The 21,111-nt window shown below is 50.5% G+C and overlaps 2 protein-coding genes across 3 annotated transcripts; one reads left to right on the top strand and one right to left on the bottom strand.

Moving 5' to 3' along the window:
- The first annotated feature begins 642 nt into the window (after window positions 1-642).
- Window positions 643-6,431, top strand: CYREN (cell cycle regulator of NHEJ). Its single transcript, XM_038753051.1, has 3 exons — window positions 643-982; window positions 3,125-3,200; window positions 5,549-6,431. The coding sequence occupies exons 1-3, from the start codon at window positions 882-884 to the stop codon at window positions 5,777-5,779; spliced, it is 408 nt and encodes a 135-aa protein (XP_038608979.1). The 5' UTR covers window positions 643-881; the 3' UTR covers window positions 5,780-6,431.
- On the bottom strand, window positions 6,425-17,521 carry TMEM140 (transmembrane protein 140). 2 transcript variants are annotated; one of them, XM_038753049.1, is made up of 4 exons: window positions 17,359-17,521; window positions 9,836-9,933; window positions 8,930-9,020; window positions 6,425-7,694 (listed from the first exon to the last, which is right to left on the bottom strand). In XM_038753049.1, the coding sequence occupies exon 4, from the start codon at window positions 7,654-7,656 to the stop codon at window positions 7,084-7,086; it is 573 nt and encodes a 190-aa protein (XP_038608977.1). In that variant the 5' UTR covers window positions 7,657-7,694; window positions 8,930-9,020; window positions 9,836-9,933; window positions 17,359-17,521; the 3' UTR covers window positions 6,425-7,083. The 2 variants fall into 2 exon arrangements, with proteins under 2 accessions (XP_038608977.1, XP_038608978.1); XM_038753050.1 differs by lacking the exons at window positions 8,930-9,020; window positions 9,836-9,933; window positions 17,359-17,521 and adding an exon at window positions 8,322-8,910.
- Window positions 17,522-21,111: the final 3,590 nt, after the last annotated feature.

Here is a 21,111-nt window from a genome sequence, read left to right as displayed (position 1 = left end):
ATAAAATAAATAGAATAGATATGTACAAGTAAAATAGAGTAATAAATATGTACAAACATATATACATATCATCATCAATTGTATTGAGCGCTTACTGTGTGTAGAGCACTGTACTAAGCGCTTGGGAAGTACAAGTTGGCAACATATAGAGACAGTCCCTACCCAGCAGTGGGCTCACAGTCTAAAAGGGGGAGAAAGAGAACAAAACCAAACATACTAACAAAGTAAAATAAATAGAATAGATATGTACAAGTAAAATAAATGAGTAATAAATATGTACAAACATATACACAGGTGCTGTGGGGAAGGGAAGGCGGTAAGATGAGGGGGATGGAGAGGGGGACGAGGGGGAGAGGAAGGAAGGGGCTCAGTCTGGGAAGGCCTCCTGGAATGAATGAATGATTGAATGAATGAATGGGTCCCCCAGCCGGGAGCGGGGGCTGGGCTGCAGCGCCGCCGAGCTGCCGGCAGAGGGCGCCGCGAGCGCCGCTCAGCGGAAGCGGCCGGCGGGCCCGGAAGGGGCGCGCGCATGCGCAGTGCCGGTCGGGCCCGAGGCGGCGGGAGCCAACTGGAGCCCGGGCCCTCGTCGGTCCATCCTCCGTCCATCCGCCTCCATCCGCCTCCATCTTCCGTCCATCCGTCGTCCTTCCGTCCATCCATCGTCCTTCGGGCCTCCGTCAGCCATCTGCCGCCCACCCCGAGCCCGGGAAGGGCCGGGGGGCCGTCCTTGGCCCGGCCCCACCCGGCACGTGTTTCCCCCTGCTCGAGGCCCGGGCTGGCCGAAAGCAGGCGGCGGGACCCAGGGACCGGTCAGCAGCAGCAGCAGGAGCAGCATCCACCGAAACCTCCGCCCAATTTCTCTCCATAATAATAATAATAATATGGCCCTCAGGCGGAGGATCCTTCCCTCCTGGATGACCACCGGGCCTGCCAACGGGAAGGCTAACACGGACCCCGCCGTCAAGGCTCCGGCCGAAGAGAGGTGAGCCCATCCATTCATTCAATCATACTTATTGAGCGCTCACCATGTGCCGAGCACTGGACTCAGCGCTTGCGAAGTACACGTTGGCAACATGTAATAATAATAACAATAATGATGGCATTTGTTAAGCGCTTACTATGTGCAAAGCACCGTTCTAAGCGCTGGGCGGTTACAAGGTGATCAGGTTGTCCCACACCCTGCCAAATCCCGCCTCTGCCAATTAATAATAATAATAATAATGATGGCATTTGTTAAGCGCTTACTATGTGCAAAGCACTGTTCTAAGCGCTGGGGGGATACAAGGTGATCATGTTGTCCAACGTGGGGCTCACAGTCTTAATCCCCATTTTACAGATGAGGTAACAGGCTCAGAGAATAATAATAATAATAATGATGATGGCATTTATTAAGCGCTTACTATGTGCAAAGCAACATTCTAAACGCTGGGGAGGATACAAAGTGATCAGGTTGTCCCATGTGGGGCTCACAGCCTTAATCCCCATTATACAGATGAGGTAACTGAGGCTCAGAGAAGTTAAATGACTTGTCCAAGGTCACACAACAGACATGTGGGGGAGCTGGGATTAGAGCTCATCTCTCTGACTCCCAAGGCCGGGCTTCTTCCACCGAGCCACGCTGCTTATGCCAAGCTCTTCAACATATCAGGTCAGACGAAGGCCCTATACCACATTGGGCCCAAGGTGTGAGGAGGAGAGAAATCAGGCATTGGATCCCCATTTTACAGATAATAATAATAATAACAACAACAATAATAATAATAATAATAATAATAATAGTAATTGTTAAGCACTTACTATGTGCCAAGCATTCATTCACCTAGTCATATTTATTGAGCGCTTACTGTGTGCAGAGCACTGTACTAAGCGCTTGGGAAGTACAAGTCGGCAGCATATAGAGACGGTCCCTACCCAACAATGGGCTCACAGTCTAGAAGGGGGAGAGCACTGTTCTGAGCGCTGGTGGAGATACAAGGTAATCAGGTTGTCCCACGTGGGGCTCACAGTCCTAATCCCCATTTTACGGATGAGGTCACTGAGGCCCAGAGAAGTGAAGTGACTTGCCCAAAGTCACACGGCAAACAAGTGGTGGAGTCGGAATTAGAACCCACGACCTCTGACTCCCAAGCCCGGCCTCTTTCCACTGAGCCACGCTGCTTCTCTAATGAGGGAAGATGAGGGAACCAAGGCACAGAGAGGTTAAGTGACTTGCCTAATGTCACACAGAGGGCAAGTGGCAGAGGCAGAATTAGAACCCAGGACCTCTGAGCCCCAGTTCTGTGATCTTGTCTCCAGGTGTCCTTTTTTTATAGTATTTGGTAGCGCTTAGTAAATACCAAGCACTGTACTAAGCACTGGGGTAAATACAAGTTAATAAGGCTGAACACAGTCCATGCCCCACATGGGGCTCACAGTCTTAAACCTCATTTTACAGATGAGGAAACAGAGGCATAGAGAACTGGAGTGACTTGTTCAAGGCCACCCAACAGTAAAGTGGCGGAGCTGGGGTTAGAATCCAGCACTTAGAACAGTGCTTTGCACATAGTAAGAGCTTAATAAATGCCATAAAAAAAAACCCAGGGACTTCTGACTCCCAGGACCATTCATTCATTCATTCAGTCGTATTTATTGAGGGCTTACTGTGTGCCGAGCACCGTACTAAGCGCTTGGGAAGTACAAGTCGGCAACATCTAGAGACGGTCCCTACCCAACAGCGGGCTCACAGTCTAGAAGGGGGAGACAGACAACAAAACAGAACGTGTGGACAGGTGTCAAGTCATCAGAATAAATAGAAATAAAGCTAGATGCAGATCATTAACAAAATAAATAGAATAGTAAATATGTACAAGTCAAATAAATAGAGTAATAAATCTGTACCAACATATGTACAGGTGCTGTGGGGAGGGGAAGGAGGAGAGACTAGACTGTGAGCCCACTGTTGGGTAGTGACCGTCTCTATATGTTGCCAACTTGTACTTCCCAAGCGCTTAGTACAGTGCTCTGCACACAGTAAGCGCTCAATAAATACGATTGATGGGTTGAGAGGAACTGCTTCTCCAGCACTGGGGTCAAAAGAATTTCAGACCGGCTCTTCCTCACCCCATGGTCTCCCCTTTGCCCACAGCGTCGGCGAGGAACGGACCGTGTACTGCATGAACGAAGCCGAGCTGGTGGATGCGGCTCTCGCGATCCTGACGGAGGTGAGGACGGCCAGGGGGAGGGGGATGGTGGGCCTGCCCAGCAGGAATCACTCAATCGGTGGTATTTATTGAGCACTTACTATGTGCAGAGCGCTATACGAACGTCTTGAGGGTGCATGGTACAACAGAGTTGGCAGACGCGGTCTCTGCCCTGAACGAATTTACGGTCTAGAGGGAGGTCAGTCTTCTAAACTGTGAGCCCGTTGTTGGGTAGGGACCATTGCCAGCTTGTACTTCCCAAGCGCTTAGTACAGTGCTCTGCGCACAGTAAGCGCTCAATAAATACGATTGAATGAATGAATGAGTCAGGGGCCCGCTTGGGTGACGCCTACTACTGCCCAGGGCTCCAGGAAACACTCATGGGCCACATCCACAGTCATTTAGCCACTTGAACCCCTTACAGAGACCCTGGCAGGTCTGGACTCACGCTTGGCAGGAGCCAGTCTCTTCCATCTCAATCAGCTTGGTCCTAATAACAACGGAGGTATTTAAGTGTTTACTACGTGCTAAGCACCAGAGTGGTTACAAGACGATCGGGTCGGACCCATTTCCTGTCCCACCTGGGGCTCACAGTCTAAATAGGAGGGAGACGGGTATTGACCCCCCACTTTACAAGTGAAACTGAGGCACAGAGAAGTTAAGCGACTGGCCCAAGGTCACGCAGCAAGCAGAGCTGGGTCGAGAACCCAGGTCTCCTGCTTCCCAGAGCAGGGTTTAGTGGCAGAGGGGCCGTTCTCAGGCTCTGGGGGATGAATGAATGAAAGCCTCCTCCAGGAGGCCTTCCCAGACTGAGCCCCTTCCTTCCTCTCCCCCTCGTCCCCCTCTCCATCCCCCCATCTTACCTCCTTCCCTTCCCCACACCACCTGTATATATGTATATATGTTTGTACATATTTATTACTCTATTTATTTATTTTACTTGTACATATCTATTTATTTTATTTTGTTAGTATGTTTGGTTTTGTTCTCTGTCTCCCCCTTTTAGACTGTGAGCCCAATGTTGGGTAGGGACTGTCTCTATATGTTGCCAATTTGTACTTCCCAAGCGCTTAGTACAGTGCTCTGCACATAGTAAGCGCTCAATAAATACGATTGATGATGATGATGATGATGATGATGATGATGATGATGAATTGGCAAACCGTGGGCCATGGCTGGCTCCTTGTCAGGTAGCCCTGGGCCCGAGGGGTGTGGGCAGATAGGGGCCCCTCGGGGCCTGAGAGGAGCAGGGGCGGGGGGTCCGAGGGGAGAATCCTCCCAGCTCCCGCCCCGCAGCACTTTCCATCCATGGCCAACTGGAGCATTTACATTGTCCATGTCAATTCCGCACTTTAAGCCTGTATTTATTCACTGCTCCATCTTCCCATTCTCTTCTTTCTTCTATCTGTAAGCCATTTTGCATCTGCCTCCCCCTGTAGACTGTATGCTCCTCGTGGGCAGGGATCCTGTCTTACCTCTCCTGAACTCTCCCAAGCACTTAGACAGTGCTCTGCACACAGTAGGCGCTCGGCAAATGCTACCGATCAATTGGCCGCACTTCAGATGCTTTCCAGTTGTGACCTATGTTGTCCCCTCCCAAGCACTAAGTACAGTGCTTTGCAAACAGTAATCGCTCAGTAAAGACGATTGAATGAACAAATGAATCTAACGGATCCTGCTCCTCTCCTGGCAGTTGCAGTAGCTCAGCTCGTACTGTTGGCCAAGTGCCGTATTAAATGCTGGGCCTAAAATACGAACGCTGGGCCTAAAACACACCTGTGGGAATTAGACCCCCAGGGACTCAGAATCCAAGAATCAGATGGGGAGGGTCGACGACAGGCACAGGAGGAAACGTGGCACAATAAAAAAAACCCAAAAGCAGTATAAAAGAAAAGGAAAATGATAAATTTGACAAGAGGAATAGGGTACTGTGGCTAGAGGAGCAGAGTTTCAGGTTTGCCAACGTTCACAACGGCCACAGTTGCGGTCACAGCCCCAACCTTTTCAGCGTGTGGAGGCCCTCCGCTGCCTCCGTTTAAGGCCTTCCCCATCCCGCTGACCTCATCCTTCTCTTTCCTAGTCTTCCCCACTCCCCGGTGAGGAAGAAAGGGGCAGGGCTTGTGCCAGTTTTACGGGTGGGAAAACTGACGTAGGAGCCGAAGAGATGTGTCGGAATGACCCCCACGGCCCTGGCAGGCCAACCACGCCACGCTTTGAGGATGGGGGCCCGGGGCAGAGTGACGGTCTTGTCGTGACTCTAGAAAGTTCCCGAGGCTAGTTAGGAGTCAGGTTATCTCTCCGTTCAACTAGCATTGGGTTTCCTAAAGCCGTGCAGTGCCATCGTGACCGTGGATTCTCCCACTCTGCAGAGCCAGGAGCAGGAAAGACCCCCGGAGCCCCCGTCCCCAGCTGGAAGCGACAGCCCCCAGCTCCCGTCCGCTCAGCCGGAGTCTCCCAGGAGCCCCGAGAGCAGCGGCGATGCCAATCTCGACACGGGCCTTGTCCCCTGGGGCCTGGTGGGCTCCCAAGAGGAGGAGGAGAAGAAGGAAGAGGAGGAAGATGATGACATGAAATACGTCAGGGAGATATTTTTCAGCTGACACAAGGGATTGTGGTGCCAAGGCCTTGCTCTACGGAGAGAGTCCTGAGAGCCTCCCAAACCTTGGGCTGTTGGTTAGACCCTGTTAAGGGCGGGAACGGCCAACATCGGACGTTCTGGGGGTGAGCTGGGCTACCCGAAAACCCATTCCCTCTTCCACCAACAGTGCCTCAGCCGAGTCCAGGCCAAGACCAAGGCAGGATTTGGGAGGGGAGGGGGTGACCCGGGGCAGGAAATGGGTTCCCACGGATCGGGGCAGGGACCGTCGTCACGGCAGGTGAAAGGAGGCTTAAGAGGAAAAGTGTGTTTGCAGAGTGTCAGGGCCCTGGCTGGGCTGTAGGAGTGGGGCATTAGCAGCTTCGGAGGGGGGAGGGAAGGACCAGAACGGCAGCTCCAGCCCCATCCCCTCCACTCCTAGGAGTGGATTTGTCATCTTTTCTCCCCAGCTCCTTCCCAGAGGCAACATGAGTGTGGGATACCAACCCCTGCCCCCGTCTTAGGACCCCTGTGGGTGGAGGAGTGTGCTGGATGGAGACTCCAATAGGCGGATGCTGAGGTGGGGGTGGGCACAGGTCACCCCATGACGCAAGGGTCCCTTCCTCCCGGCCATCGACAAGCAAGAAAGGATTTGGCCGGCACCACCAAGGATCGGTCATACCACCGTTTATTTCCTCCTGAGCACCGAGCGGGCCGTCCCCCGAGCGGACGGTAGACGAGTCTGCGGGGGCCCTGGATGGATCCAGGTTGGTTTGGTTTTCCTCTCAGGCCGGGGTCCCCACCGTCTCGCCCGGGCGGCCCCTCCGGAAGCAGAGAGCGGTTTGGATTTGAAAAGTGCGGTGCGCGTCTTTAATACATAACGGAAGGCAGGCGTGTTGGGCTGCGGGCTATCTTGTCAGTTTGTCGTCCTGCCGCGGGAGGTGCTTTCCGCCGGGGGCTTACCCACGTACGGCAAGCGAGCGATAGGTGATGTTAAAACACGTAGCCGGGCCTGGAGACCTCTTGGGGAGGGCTTGGCAGAGGCGCCTTGGGTCACTGGCTTCACCCCCTCCTTGCGGCGTTCGGAGGAGGAGGAATCGGCTAAGGTCGGGGGTCGCTTTGAAAACAAACTAGCCGAGCCTCACCCAGGGTCGCCAAGCGGAGCCACCGTGGCCTCAGCTACGTCTTCCGTGGCACGGAGAAACTGCTGATGTAGGAGAGCACCGAGCCCTAACCTCTGAGCACCCTGGCAGGGGGGATACACGGACTGGGTATAGGGAGGGACTGAGGTGGGCGGGCTGGGGCGGGGAGGGGGGTCGCCGGGTGAGCCTAGCCCTTGGTCTCCACCCCTTGGAGCTCATAGGGCTCCTTCTTGGCTCCCAGGGGGTGCTCCCCGGCGGCGACGACGAGGAGTAGGAGCAGGGCCTCGGCCCCAACCAGCGCCACGAAGGCCCCGCCGAGCTCCGAGGGCCGGAGCCACTTCCAGACGAGGCCCAGGAAGACCCCCAGCCCGGAGGACAGGAGCGCGGCCGAGGCCCTCAGGAGCCCCAGGCCCAGCCGCCACTGGCTCCGGTCTTGGAAGTGCCCGGCCAGGGCCAGGGTCAGGGGGCTGAAGAGGCTCAGGACCAGGGCCCCGTACACCCCCAGCCTGGCCAGGCCCAAGCCCAGCTGGGGCAGGCCCAGCCGGCCCTCGTCGTGGAGATGCTGACACTGCAGCCGGCCCGCCGCCTCGCTCCACAGGCAGAAGTTGTAGAAGCCCAGCTTGACGTGAGGGAGGTCGACCAGGTCGCCGGCCTTCCAGAGGAGGGCATAGAACAGCAAGGAGAGGGCTGCCACCATGAGGACCCCTATGATCGCGTTCAACCGCCGGGGGCCCCAAGCGCCGGGCTTCCTGAGCGGCATTTCGGCTTCTCTTGGGAGAGCGAGCCCCGCCTGGATTCCTGAGGAGAGACGGGCGTTTAACGATGGCAGTACTCATCGTGATCCTTTGGTACGGTGCTGAGCGCCGAGTCACATCCAACACTTCCTCAGAGGGGGAGAAGCGGCATTTCACCCCCGTTTTACAGATGAGGAAACTGAGGCTCAGGGAAACAGTGACTTGCCCTCGGTTGCACCTCGGTCTCCCAGTCCTGCGCTCTTTCCACCATACTTAGCTTCTTCTCATGTCCATGAGTGCCACAGCCCAGTGACCCATAGATCCTCCTGGGCCCAGAGTCAGCCCTCGACCCTAGGACTCTGCCCCTCGTGCTTCTCCGCTCCCCGACGTGGGGGAAGTAAGCTCCCATCGTTTATAGGGGCCACCCGAAGACCTTTAACCCAACCTTACCCACTCTCGCCTGTACCCGCCAGAGAAGCAGCGAAGCGGGTACGCAGCTGAGCCCCGGGACCCGGAGGCAAGGGACTGGCGGTGCCCCAGGCTACCTGCCGGTTGGCTGAGGGCAGAGCCCTGGGGCGTCTCCCCCAACCCCGGCCGCTGCTCCTCCGACTGGTAGCACCCCTCAGGCAGCTGCCCCCCAAAAAGGAGATGCACAGGCCGGGAGCGCTTAGTCATCAGGGGTTGTTTGTACCTTGGAGCCGAGCAGCCCGAAGGAGGAACTGATGCGTCAACTTCCTCTGTGTCAGTGGACACCACAGTCAGCACTGACCTCGTGATGGCAGGGAAAGCAGGGCAGCGTGGGAAAGGTCCCCCAGCTTTCTCCCCCTACTTTGGTGGGCTTCCGAGCCTCAGTGTCCCCCCGACTTTGGGATGATTCCCCATTTGAGGATGGAGAAATCGAAGGAAGCTGAGGTGATGGGAGTGGAGAGGGCTGCAGCAGGGGGATGGCCTGGGACAGGGCCACCTTTGGGCTCAGATGCAGCTTCATTGGTCAGTGCCAAGTTCAGTGGGATGGAAAGTTGGAGTTAAGAAGTGTGGCAGGGATTGCTTCTCTTTTTTGCTGTATTGTACTACTGTCCGGGCTGCTTGACTTGCTCTTCCTAGATCCCTCCCAGCTGTTGGGAACCCCCAGGGCCCGGTGCCAAAAGGGGGCCAGCTATCCGAGAATGGGGTTACCTTCCAGTCCTGGGAGAGCTGCACCTCCACGGGAGGAGGAGCGCTCAGCACAGTGTTCTACACACAGCGAGGGCTCAACGAATCCTTTGGATCGATTGGTTGATTAATTGATGGGTCACGCACCTGGTGCCTTTCGACTGTAGGGCCTCTGCCTCACTGGCTTCTCCTCTTCCAGACTCCCTCTCGGACAATCTCTGGGGGTTTTTCTTTTAGGCTGAAAAGCAAGGCAGGAGGATGAGAGCCCACTGTGACTGTGAGCCCACTGTTGGGTAGGGACTGTCTCTATATGTTGCCAACTTGTACTTCCCAAGCGCTTAGTACAGTGCTCTGCACACAGTGCTCAATAAATACGATTGATGATGATGAGAGGATGACGCAAGGCGGAGAAGCAGCGTGGCTCAGTGGAAAGAGTCCGGGCTTTGGAGTCAGAGGTCATGGGTTAAAATCTCGGCTCCGCCAATTGTCAGCTGTGCGACTTTGGGCAAGTTACTTCACTTCTCTGGGCCTCAGTTCCCTCATCTGTAAAATGGGGATTAAGACAGCCCCCCATGGGATAACCTGATCACCTTGTAACCTCAGCGCTTAGAACAGTGCTTTGCACATTGTAAGTGCTTAATAAATGCCATCATTATTAGTATTATAATTATGAGTGAGAGGGTGGGGGAGCGGAGGGGCAGCCCCGTCACCCCCATTCCCCAGTCTCCCTCTCCAGCCTTCTGGACTCTAGGGGATTTAGGGTCTGGGAGGAATGTGAGGGTGGAGTGGCTGGCCAGGATTTGCGTTTTTCCTCCAATCCCTCAGGTGCCACTTGCCGTCCTGGGTTCAAATTTGGGCAGAAGGAGCCAGAGTGGCAAAATCAAGGAGGCGGGGCCAGCCCCCAAGCCTGGCCTGGAACCCTGGGCCCAACATCTCAGTCCCTGAGCTGCCCAAATAGCACCTCATTCCTGACCCTGGCCGGGAAATCCCCCCGCCAGAGGCCCCCCAGCCCCCAGTCCACCCCATCCCTGCTGCCAGCCACATCACCGTTACCTCGCTTGTGCTCGTGATGGCTTCTCTTGCCGCTCCGGGCACGGATTCCACGGGTCCGGAAGGGCACTGCGCCGGGCAGAAGCATGGCGTCTCTACGACTGAGCGGGGAAGGGAAAGATCCGAGTCAGTGGGAAATCGAAATGCAAACGTGGGCTCCGAGCTGTGTTGGGGTGGGTGATCATTAGAGCTGTCACTTTTGTGCCTTTTCAGTTTTGAAATTAAGGGGGGGGGGACGGTGTGTGTGTTTTCCTTGCGTGCATTCTTCTAGCACTTGAACTGTTTGTCCTGCAGCCTCCTGACCAAGCTTAGGCCTTCCTGAGTCTGATGAAAGCACGGCTGGTCAAGGGTGCCAGTGGAGGTGGCATTTCCATTCTGGGCAGGCCGGCGGGCACGGGTGGCACCCGACGGAATTTGGGAAACGAAATGGCTTGATTTTACCTAGAGCCGCCTGCCCTCCAGGATCCTGCTCCGGAGGTCAATAGAGGGGGAGGTGGGGAGTAAAGAGCCTTAGAGGAAATAGATGTGGGATTTCCCCTCCTGCAGAAAGAGTTCCAGGTGCTCAAAAGACCCCTGGCAACAGCCAAGTCAGAGATGATGGCTGTTAGGTGTCTGAGCAGGCAGACTCAGGCAATCTGGCCCATTGATTAATTGATTGATTTGGGGCAACTACTGCTCTGAAAAAAGAAAGTCCCCTTCCTTAGATACCTAGCATATGCATATCCAGAAAACTGGGTTACCAAATTTTTGGTTGTGATAAACATTTAGAGGGGTGTGCTATCGATATTCAAGTCACTATGTATATATGTTTGTGCATATTTATTACTCTATTTATTTTACTTGTACATATTTATTCTGTTTATTTTATTTTGTTAATATGTTTTGTTGTCTGTCTCCCCATTCTAGACTGTGAGCCCGCTGTTGGGTAGGGACCGTCTCTATATGTTGCCAGCTTGGACTTCCCAAGCGCTTAGTACAGTGCTCTGCACACAGTAAGCGCTCAGTAAATACGATTGAATGAATGAATCTGGCCCCGGATCCAGGGATCCGAGACGCGGGCTTCTCAAAGCCAAGTCGACTGTGGTGGCGGCGGGTCTTCCAAATGGATGCCCCCGCTCCCCAGAGACTCTCTGTCTGGCCTCGTCCGCCTGGGCCCCTCCTTCACTCTTGATTCCCTCTCGCTTCTCCTTGCGTGGGTCTGGTCACCCTGCCGCCAGCTGACCCCCCGTCACTCCTCCCACCAAGTTTTACCAAGGGAGGGGGAAGAGGTCCATGTCTCCAGGAATGGAGAGGCTCCTTGTTCCCTTCCAACTCCAGCCCTCTGCCTGTGGCATCAAAGCCCCCTTAACATCTTTCCCCTTGTGCCCCTCTCCGAATTGCACCGGAGATGAAAGCAAGGTGGGCTGGGAGCTAGTGGAGTGGGATGTGGGCTCAAAGAGAGCCATTAGCACTCTGGGCTTTGGGCGGCTATACTGCCTGCTGCATGTTAATAAAAATAATAATTGTGGCATTTGTTTAGCACTTAGTACATGCCAAGAACTCTACTAAGCATGGGATAGGCACAATCAGATCAAAAGATCAAAAACAAGCCCCGTCCCAAGTAGGGCTATCGTCTCAGAGGGAGAGAGAACAGGTATTAAATCCCTATTTTACAGAAGAAGAAGTTGAGGCACAGAGCAGTTATGAGATGGGTCCAGTGTCACGCAGCAGGTAAGGGATGGTACTGTGATTAGAAATCAAGTCTCTTGATCCCAGGTTTGTGTTTGTGTGTGTGTGTGGTTTTTTTTGAGTAGTAATTATGTACTTGCCATGTGCCAGGCAACAGTGCTCTGCACATAGTAAGCACTCAATAAATACGATTGATGATGATTTTAATAAGCAGTGGGGTAAATACAAGATAATTGGGCTGGACACAGTTCCTGACCCACATAGGACTCACAGTCTTAATCCCCATTTTACCGATGAGGGAACTGAAGCACAGAGAAATGAAGTGATTTGCCCAAGGTCATACAGCAGACCAGTGGTGGAGCCGGGATTAGAATCCAGTGCTGAGCGCTTAATACAGTGCTCTGCACACAGTAAGCACTCAATAAATATGATTGAACGAAGGAACCCAGGCCCGCGCTCTAGCCGATGGCTAAGCTGCTTCCACTCCACTGCGTGTGCTGGAAATTGGGAAGAATGGGTGACTCACACCAGTTAAAAGTTGAAACCTAGGGGCTTTTTCTGCCCCTTTGCAAGAAGAGACTTGTTCCAGTCAGGGCTGCATTTCTGCAGGTCTCTGATGGGCACCTGTTAGAAGTGGGAGCAGTGTGTGATGGAGGAATGCCAAGCTCTCCCCTCTCCTGGCAAGGGACCCCAAGCAATGGCCAAGGGAGGGGTGGGTTCCCCCTTTTGGGGGCAATATTCACCCCCATTTTTGCCAGCCAACTTGCCCCTCTCAGTTCCTGATCTCAGTTTCCAGCCCCAGTCAGTCAGTCGTATTTATTGAGCGCTTACCATGTGCAGAGCACTGTACTAAGCACCTAGGAGAGTATAATAATAAACAGACACATTGCCTGCCCCTAATGAGCTTACATTCTCCTCCCTATGGAAGCAGTATGACCTAGTGGATAGAGCAAGGAACTGGGGGTCAGGAAGACCTGGGTTCTATTCCCGCCTCCGTCACTTTGCTGTGTGACCTTGGGGAAGTCACTTCGCTTCTCCGTGCCTCAGTTACTTCATCTGTAAAGTGGGGATTAAGACTGTGAGCCCAATGTGGGGCAAGAACAGTGTCCAAATCAATTACCCTGAATCTATCCCAGCGCTTAATACAGTGCCTGGCACATATAAGCGCTTAACAAATACCACTGTTGATATTATTATTACAATCATCATCATCATCATCATCAGTCGTATTTATTGAGCGCTTACTATGTGCAGAGCACTGTACTAAGCGCTTGGGAAGTACAAATTGGCAACATATAGAGACAGTCCCTACCCAACAGTGGGCTCACAGTCTAAAAGGGGGAGACAGAGAACAATACCAAACATACTAACAAAATAAAATAAATAGAAAAGATATGTACAAATAAAATAAATAAATAAAGAGTAATAAATATGTACAAACATATATACATATATACATGTATACATATATACAATCAATCATATTTATTGAGCGCTTACTGTGTGCAGAGCACTGTACTAAGCGCTTGGGAAGTCCAAGTTGGCAACATATAGAGACAGTCCCTACCCAACAGTGGGCTCACAGTCTACAAGCATAGAAGGAAGGGAAATAACAGTCACTTAAGAGAAACCAGGCCCATTCACTCATTCATTGTATTTATTGAGCACTTACCGTGTGCGGAGCACTGAACTAAGCACTTGGGAAAGTACAACACAACAATAAACAGTAGCATTCTTTGCCCACAACGAGCTTACAATTTAGAGGGGGGAGACAGACAGCAATACAAATAAATAAAATTACAGATAGGTACATAAGTGCAGCGGGGCTGGGAGGAGGGAAGAGCAAAGGGAGCAAATTAGGGCGACAATTTTTTACGGTATCGGTCGAGCGCTTACTAGGTGGCAAGCACTGTTTTAAGCACGGGGGTAGATGCAAGGTCATCAGGTTGGACTCAATCCGTGTCCCACGTGGGGCTCACGGCCAAGCTCTCCCCTCTCCTGGCAAAGGCTCCCAAGCAATGGCCAAGGGAGGGGTGGGTTCCCCCTTTTTGGGGCAATATTCACCCCCATTTTTTCCAGCCAACTTGCCCCTCTCAGTACCTGATCTCCTGTCCCCTTCAGGCAGTTCCCCCCCGCCTCTCCTGCTTCCTGCCCCGGTCAGTCAGTCAATGGGGCTCACAGCCTTAATTAATTAATTAATTCATTCATTCAATCATATTTATTGAGCGCTTACTGTGTGCAGAGCGCTTGGGAAGTCCCAGTTGGCAACATATAGAGACGGTCCCTACCCAACAGCGGGCTCACAGTCTAAAAGGGGGAGACAGGGAACAAAACAAATTATATTAACAAAATAAAATAAGTAGAATTTAATTCTACTTAATTCTCATTTTACGGATGAGGGAAGTGAAATGACTTGCCCCGGGTCCCGCAGCAGACAAGTGGCAGACCTGGCATTAGAATACAGGTCCGTGTTCTAGCCACTAGGCCATGCTGCTCTGAACTCAGACTTCATTTTCTTTCATTCATTCAGTCGTATTTATTGAGTGCTTACTGTGTGCAGAGCACTGTACTAAGCGCTTGGGAAGTACAAGTTGGCAACATATAGGGACGGTCCCTACCCAACAGCGGGCTCACAGTCTAGAAGGGGGAGACAGACAACAAAACATGTGGACAGGTGTCAAGTCATCAGAATAAATCGAAGTAAAGCTAGATGCACATGATTAACAAAATAAATACAATAGTAAATACGTACAAGTAAAATAGAGTAATAAATCTGTACAAACATATATACAGGTGTGGGGGGCAGGGGGATGGAGGGGGGATACTCGGGGCAAGCAATGGAATTCCCTTGCAGCAGTGAGTGAACATTCCTAGCTGGGACGATATTCGGTCCGATGGGAATCTCACCTTCTTGAGTCTCTTCCTAGACTCACCTGCCAGGGAGCCTCTGGAGGCTACCTAGAGGCCGGCCTCCCCTGGCTCATTATTTCCCACCACAGTTAATAATAATAATGATGGCATTTATTAAGCACTTACTATGTGCAAAGCACTGTTCTAAGCGCTGGGGAGGTTACAAGGTGATCAGGTTGTCCCACGGGGGGCTCACAGTCTTCATCCCCATTTTACAAATGAGGGAACTGAGGCTGAGAGAAGTTAAGTGACTTGCCCAAAGTCACACAGCTGACAGTTGGCGGAGCCGCGATTTGAACCCCTGACCTCTGACTCCAAAGCCCGGGCTCTTTCCACTGAGCCACGTTGCTTGAGCTGATGTGAGCTGTCTATTTTACAGTCTATTTTACTGTCTATTTTAGACTGTGAGCCCACTGTTGGGTAGGGACCGTCTCTATATGTTGCCAACTTGTACGTCCCAAGTGCTTAGTACAGTGCTCTGCACACAGTAAGCGCTCAATAAATACGTTTGATTGATGTAACAGCTGCAGCAGCTGTCTACAAGAAAATGTCACCTGATAGAGAGGGGCGTGAGCCCAGATCACCTTTGCCTCTTTGTCAGCCCAGAGAATAGTTAAAGTCTGAAGGTCAGTGCTTAGTTAGTATTTTGAAGAGAGATGGACTCACAACCATTCCCTGCACACTGCCATTCATTCATTCATTCATTCAATCATATTTATTGAGCGCTTACTGCGTGCAGAGCACTGTACTAAGCACTTGGGAAGTACAAGTTGGCAACATATAGAGACGGTCCCTACCAAACAAGCTCACAGTCTAGAAGGGGGAAACAGACAGCAAAAAACAACAACACGTGGTCAGGTGTCAAGTCATCAGAATCAATAGAAGTAAAGCTAGATGCACATCATTAACAAAATAAGTAGAATAGTAAATATATACAAGTAAAATAGAGTAATAAATCTGTACAAACATATATACAGGTGCTGTGGGGAGGGGAAGGAGGTAGGACGGAGGGATGGGGAGGGGGAGAGGAAAAAGAGGGCTCAGTGTGGGAAGGCCTCCTGGAGGAGGTGAGCTCTCGATAGGGCTTTGAAGAGAGGAAGAGAGCTAGTTTGGTGGATCAATCAATCAATCAATCGTATTTATTGATTGATTTATTGGATGTGTGGAGGGAGGGCATTCCGGGCCAGGGGGAGGACGTGGGCCGGGGGTCGACGGCGGGACGGGCGAGGACGAGGCCCAGTGAGGAGGTTAGCGGCAGAGGAGCGGAGGGTGCGGGCTGGGCTGCAGAAAAAAAAGAAGGGAGGTGAGGTAGGAGTGGATGAGGTGATGGACACCCTTGAAGCCGAGAGTGAGGAGTTTTTGCTCGATGCGTAGGTTGACTGGTAGCCACTGGAGATTTTTGATGAGGGGACTAACATGCCCAGAGCGTTTCTGTCTGCACAAAGATGATCCGGGCAGCAGCGTGAAGTATAGACTGAAGTGGGGAGAGACAAGAGGACTTCCAGAGAGAGAGACACAAACACTTACATGTACACACACATACCCAGCTGGGGAGACACGCATATCACCTGCTTACAGACACACAAGTCCACACCCAGAGAGTGACACTGACATACATGCACCAGGAGCAAGAAAGGGCCACCCCAAACCCAGAAATGGGAGAGGTGCAGAGGGAAGCAGCATGGCTTAGTGGGTAGAGCCTGGGCCTGGGATCCTCTGGCTTCTAATCTTGCCTCCTCTATTTGCCTGCCGTAAAACCTCCGGCGAGTCACTTATCTTTTCAGTGTGGCTTAGTGGAAAGAGCACGGGCTTGGGAGTCAGAGGTCCTGGGTTCTAATCCCGGCTCCTTCACTTATCAGCTGTGTGACTTTGGGCAAGTCACTTAGCTTCTCTGTGCCTCAGTTACTTCATCTGTAAAATGGGGCTTAAAACTGTGAGCCCCGTGTGGGACAACCTGATTACCCTGTATCTACCCCAGCGCTTAGAACAGTGCTTGGCACACGGTAAGCGCTTAACAAATACCAATATTATTATTCTCTTTGCTTGTTACTTCATCTGTAAAATGGGGATTAAAACTGTGAGCCCCATATGAAACAACCGGATTACCCTGTATCTACCCCAGCACTTAGAACAGTGCTTGGCACTTAACAAATACCATTATTATTATGATTATGGTAATTATTATTTTCAGTGCCTCAGTTTCCTCAACTGCAAAATGGAGACTCAATCCCCGTTCTCCCTCCTACTTAGACTGTCAGCCGCTTGTGGGACAAGGACTGTGACCGACCTGATAAACTTGTATAATAACGATGGCATTTGTTAAGCGCTTACTATATGCAAAGCACTGTTCTAAGCGTTGGAGGGGATACAAGGTGATCAGGCCGTCCCATGTGGGGCTCACAGTCTTAATCCCCATTTTACAGATGAGGGAACCGAGGCTCAGAGAAGTTAAATGACTTGTCCAAGGTCACACAACAGACATGTGGGGGAGCTGGGATTAGAGCTCATCTCTCTGACTCCCAAGGCCGGGCTTTTTCCACCGAGCCACGCTGCTTATGCCAAGCTCTTCAACATATCAGGTCAGACGAAGGCCCTATACCACATTGGGCCCAAGGTGTGAGGAGGAGAGAAATCAGGCATTGGATCCCCATTTTACAGATAATAATAATAAGGTCACACAGCAGACACGCGGCGGAGCCGGGATTAGAACCCACGACCTCCGACTCCCAAGCCCGGGCTCTTTCCACTGAGCCACGCCGCTTCTCTAATATCTAGCCCAGTGCTTAGAACAGCGCTTGATGCGTAGTAAAAGCGCTTGCAAAATACCAAAAAAGAAGTGAAGAGGGTCACGAATCTAGGAGTGTCAAGAGCTGGATTTGGAGCTGGAGAGGAGGAAAGGAAGAAACTCTTCTCTAGGAAGGTTGAGGGCCAGCCCGGCCCGTACTTACATAGGGGACGTCATTATCTGGGCACCACCAGACGTCCCCTCACAGGCCCGGGATGGTCGTCTTTCAGGGTCGAGTTTCTCGCTTTCCGATCCAGGGAGGCTTTCAGACCGAGCTCCTGAGTCTCCTGAAAGTCCTGGACTGGAGGTTGACTTTTCCCCTCACAGTAAATAACTCTCCAACCACAGAGGCTCTCGTGACACGCCTGACATCATCGGCTAATTTCACTTTCGATTCTAGGCCAACAGCAGTTTCTCAGAAACAAGCCTGATGTGGGGACACATCAGAGCGCGACAAAATCTGCCATCTAATTATCCTTGAACCTTGTCAACAAATCAGCGGCTGCTGGAGATTTTGGATTTGCCGTTGGGGGCTCGAGATTCCTAAAGCAAAAGGTTCTTCCATGGTCCCCCTGAGGAGTTTCTACAATACCCAATGAACAGTGCAGTGAATGGAGCATCAATCAATCAATCAATCAGTCGTATTTATCAAGCGCTTTCTCTGTGCAGAGCACCATACTAAGTGTTTGGGAGAGTAAATATGACAGGGATGGTAGACAGGTTCCTTACCCACAAACTTATAGTCCGGAGGATGAGCTTACCGTCTAATAATGATTATGATGATGTTTATTAAGCACTTACTATGTGCAAAACACTGTTCTAAGCGCTGGGGAGGTTACAGGGTGATCAGGTTGTCCCACGGGGGGCTCACAGTCTTAATCCCCATTTTTACAGATGAGGGAACTGAGGCACAGAGAAGTTGTGACTTGTAGAGGACTGCCTCCATGGAACTTTCTAATTGGTGGGCCTGAGCGCTTAGAACAGTGCTTGGCACATAGTAGGTGCTTAATAATAATAATAATGGCATTTATTAAGTGCTTACTATGTGCAAAGCACTGTTCTAAGTGCTGGGGGCTTAACAAATACCCATCGTTATTATAATAGCAGTGGTGTTTGTGAAGACCTTACTACGTGTTAAGCACTGGGGGAGATAGTATATATATATATATATATATATATATAATACATATATATATATATAAATGTATATATATGTTTGTATGTATTCATTACTCTATTTTACTTGCACATATTTATTCTATTTATTTTATTTTGTTAATATGTTTTGTTTTTTTGTCTGTCTCCCCCTTCTAGACTGTGAGCCAGCTGTTGGGGAGGGACCGTCTCTATATGTTGCCAACTTGTACCTCCCAAGCGCTTAGTACAGTGCTCTGCACACAGTAAGCTCTCAATAAATACGGTTGAATGAATGAATGAATGAATAATCAGGTCAGACACAGTCCCTGTCCCATGTAGCGTTCACAGTCTATCAGGGAGGGAGAACAGGTTTTGAGTCCCCATTTTGCAGATGAGGAAACTGAGGCCTAGAGGAGTGAAGTGACTTGTCCAAGGTCACCCAGCGGGCAAGCAACAGAGCAGGGATTAGAACCCAGGTCCTCCAACTCCCTGACCAGTGCTTTTTCTCCTAGGCCAAGCTGCTTCTCAAATGATTTACTAGCCCGATATGCATATGACCAGTGGTGTTTATTGAGCCTCACTCTGCACAGAGTCAAGGACTTAAGGACTTGAGAGAGGACAAATGAGTAACTAGACATGACCCCTGACCTCTAGGAGCTGACAATCACGTGAGGGAGTCAGATGCTAAAATAAATTACAGGTAGAAGAACCTAGAAGAAGAATTTGTATGTAAGAACTGTACAAGAATCCTTGAGGCCGGGGATTGTGAATGACCTACCCGAGTGCACTCTCCCAAGTGCTTAGTAATAATAATAATAATGATAATAATAATGGCATTTATAAAGCACTTACTATGTGCATAGCACTGTGCTGCACCTGATAAGTAGTCAGTAAGTACCACTGCTTGATTGCATATCTATTCTATTCATTTTATTTTGTTAGTATGTTTGGTTTTGTTCTCTCTCTCCCCCTTTAGACTGTAAGCCCACTGTTGGGTAGGGACTGTCTCTATATGTTGCCAATTTGTACTTCCCAAGCGCTTAGTACAGTGCTCTGCACACAGTAAGCGCTCAATAAATACGATTGATTGATTGATTGATTGGGTGAGTACCTACCTATTCCTGTGTTTGATAGAAACCTCTGTCGCCTCCCAAACTCCAGGAAACCCTGAGAGAAAGAGAGAGAGAGAGTGTGTGTCTCTACTAGTGGGAATAACTAGTCTTTCCAGTTTCAGTGGGTCCTGAACTTTCCCTCTTTCTTCTTTCTGTAATTTTCTTCCGCAGTTTCTGCCTCTATCGAAGACGTCTGTCAGGCTGGGTGCCAGCTTTTCTTGTCTCCTGAAACCTGCTTCTCTTTCTCTCTCTCTCTCACCTGGTGTCTCTCATGCTCTCCCCAAATGGTGCCCTTTCCTCATCCTGCCTCTCCCCTTTCCCTCGTCTCGGCTGACCTTTGCGATGGCTATCTGATTGCTGCCTTTTCCTGCTCTGGTAAATCAGTCGATCCGTGGGTATCTACTCTGTGCAGAGCACTGTACTAAGCAGTGCTTAGAAAAGCAGCATGATGTCATGGATAGAGCTCAGGCCTGGGCATCAGAATCAATCAATCAATCATATTTATTGAGCGCTTACTGTGTACAGGGCACTGTACTAAGTGCTTGGAAAGTACAAGTTGGCAACATATAGAGACAGTCTCTACCCAACAGTGGGCTCACAGTCTAGAACGGGGAGACAGAGAACAAAACAAAACATATTAACAAAATAAAACAAATAGAATAAATATACACAAGTAAAAGAAATAAATAAATAGAGTAATAAATACGTACAAACCTCTATCCATATATACAGGTGCTGTGGGGAAAGGAAGGAGGTAGGGCGGGGGGATGGGGATGGGGTGAAGAGGGAGAGGAACAAGGAGGCTCAGTCTGGGAAGGCCTCCTGGAGGAGGTGAGCTCTCAGTAGGGCTTTGAAGGGAGGAAGAGAGCTAGCTTGGCATTTATTGAGCGCTTACTGTGTGCAGAGCACTGTACTAAGTGCTTGGGAAGTACAAGTTGGCAACATAGAGAGACGGTCCCTACCCAACAGTGGGCTCACAGTCTAGAAGGGGGAGACAGACAACAAAACAAAACATATTAACAAAATAAAATAAATAGAATAAATATGTACAAATAAAATAGAGTAATAAATATGTACGAACATATATACATATATGGGTTCTAATCCGGACTCAGCCTCGTGTCTGTTGTGTGGCGTTGGGGCGAGTCGCTTCACTTCTCTGTGCCTCAATTCCCTCATCTGTAAATTGGAGATTAAAACTGGTGAGCCCTGTGTGGGACATGGACTGTGTCATTCATTCATTCATTCAATCGTATTTATTGAGCGCTTCCTGTGTGCAGAGCAATGTACTGAACGCTTGGAAAGTACAATTCGGCAACAGATAGAAACAATCCCTACCCAACAGTGGGCTCACAGTCTAGAAGGGGGAGACAGACAACAAAACAAAACAAGTAGACAGGCATCAATACCATCAAAATAGATAAATAGAATTATAGATATTCATTCATTCAATCATGTTTACTGAGCGCTTACTGTGTGCAGAGCACTGTACTAAGCGCTTGGGAAGTACAAGTTGGCAACATATAGAGACGGTCCCTACCCAACAGCGGGCTCACAGTCTAGTAGGGGGAGACAGACAACAAAACAAAACATATTAACAAAGTAAAATAAATAGAATAAATATGTACAAATAAAATAAATAAATAAATAGAGTAATAAATACGTAC

This window comes from Tachyglossus aculeatus, chromosome 10 (genome assembly GCF_015852505.1).
Source record: "Tachyglossus aculeatus isolate mTacAcu1 chromosome 10, mTacAcu1.pri, whole genome shotgun sequence".
Taxonomy (NCBI): Eukaryota; Metazoa; Chordata; class Mammalia; order Monotremata; family Tachyglossidae; genus Tachyglossus; species Tachyglossus aculeatus.
This window is presented reverse-complemented; position numbering and strand designations above follow the sequence as displayed.

Excerpts from the sequence above, each read along its gene's own strand:
- CYREN (XM_038753051.1), top strand. The coding sequence starts at position 882 with ATGGCCCTCAGGCGGAGGATCCTTCCCTCCTGGATGACCACCGGGCCT. Across the intron at positions 983-3,124 it reads AAGGCTCCGGCCGAAGAGAG|CGTCGGCGAGGAACGGACCG; the intron begins GTGAGCCCATCC and ends CTTTGCCCACAG. Across the intron at positions 3,201-5,548 it reads CTCTCGCGATCCTGACGGAG|AGCCAGGAGCAGGAAAGACC; the intron begins GTGAGGACGGCC and ends CCCACTCTGCAG.
- TMEM140 (XM_038753049.1), bottom strand. The coding sequence starts at position 7,656 with ATGCCGCTCAGGAAGCCCGGCGCTTGGGGCCCCCGGCGGTTGAACGCG.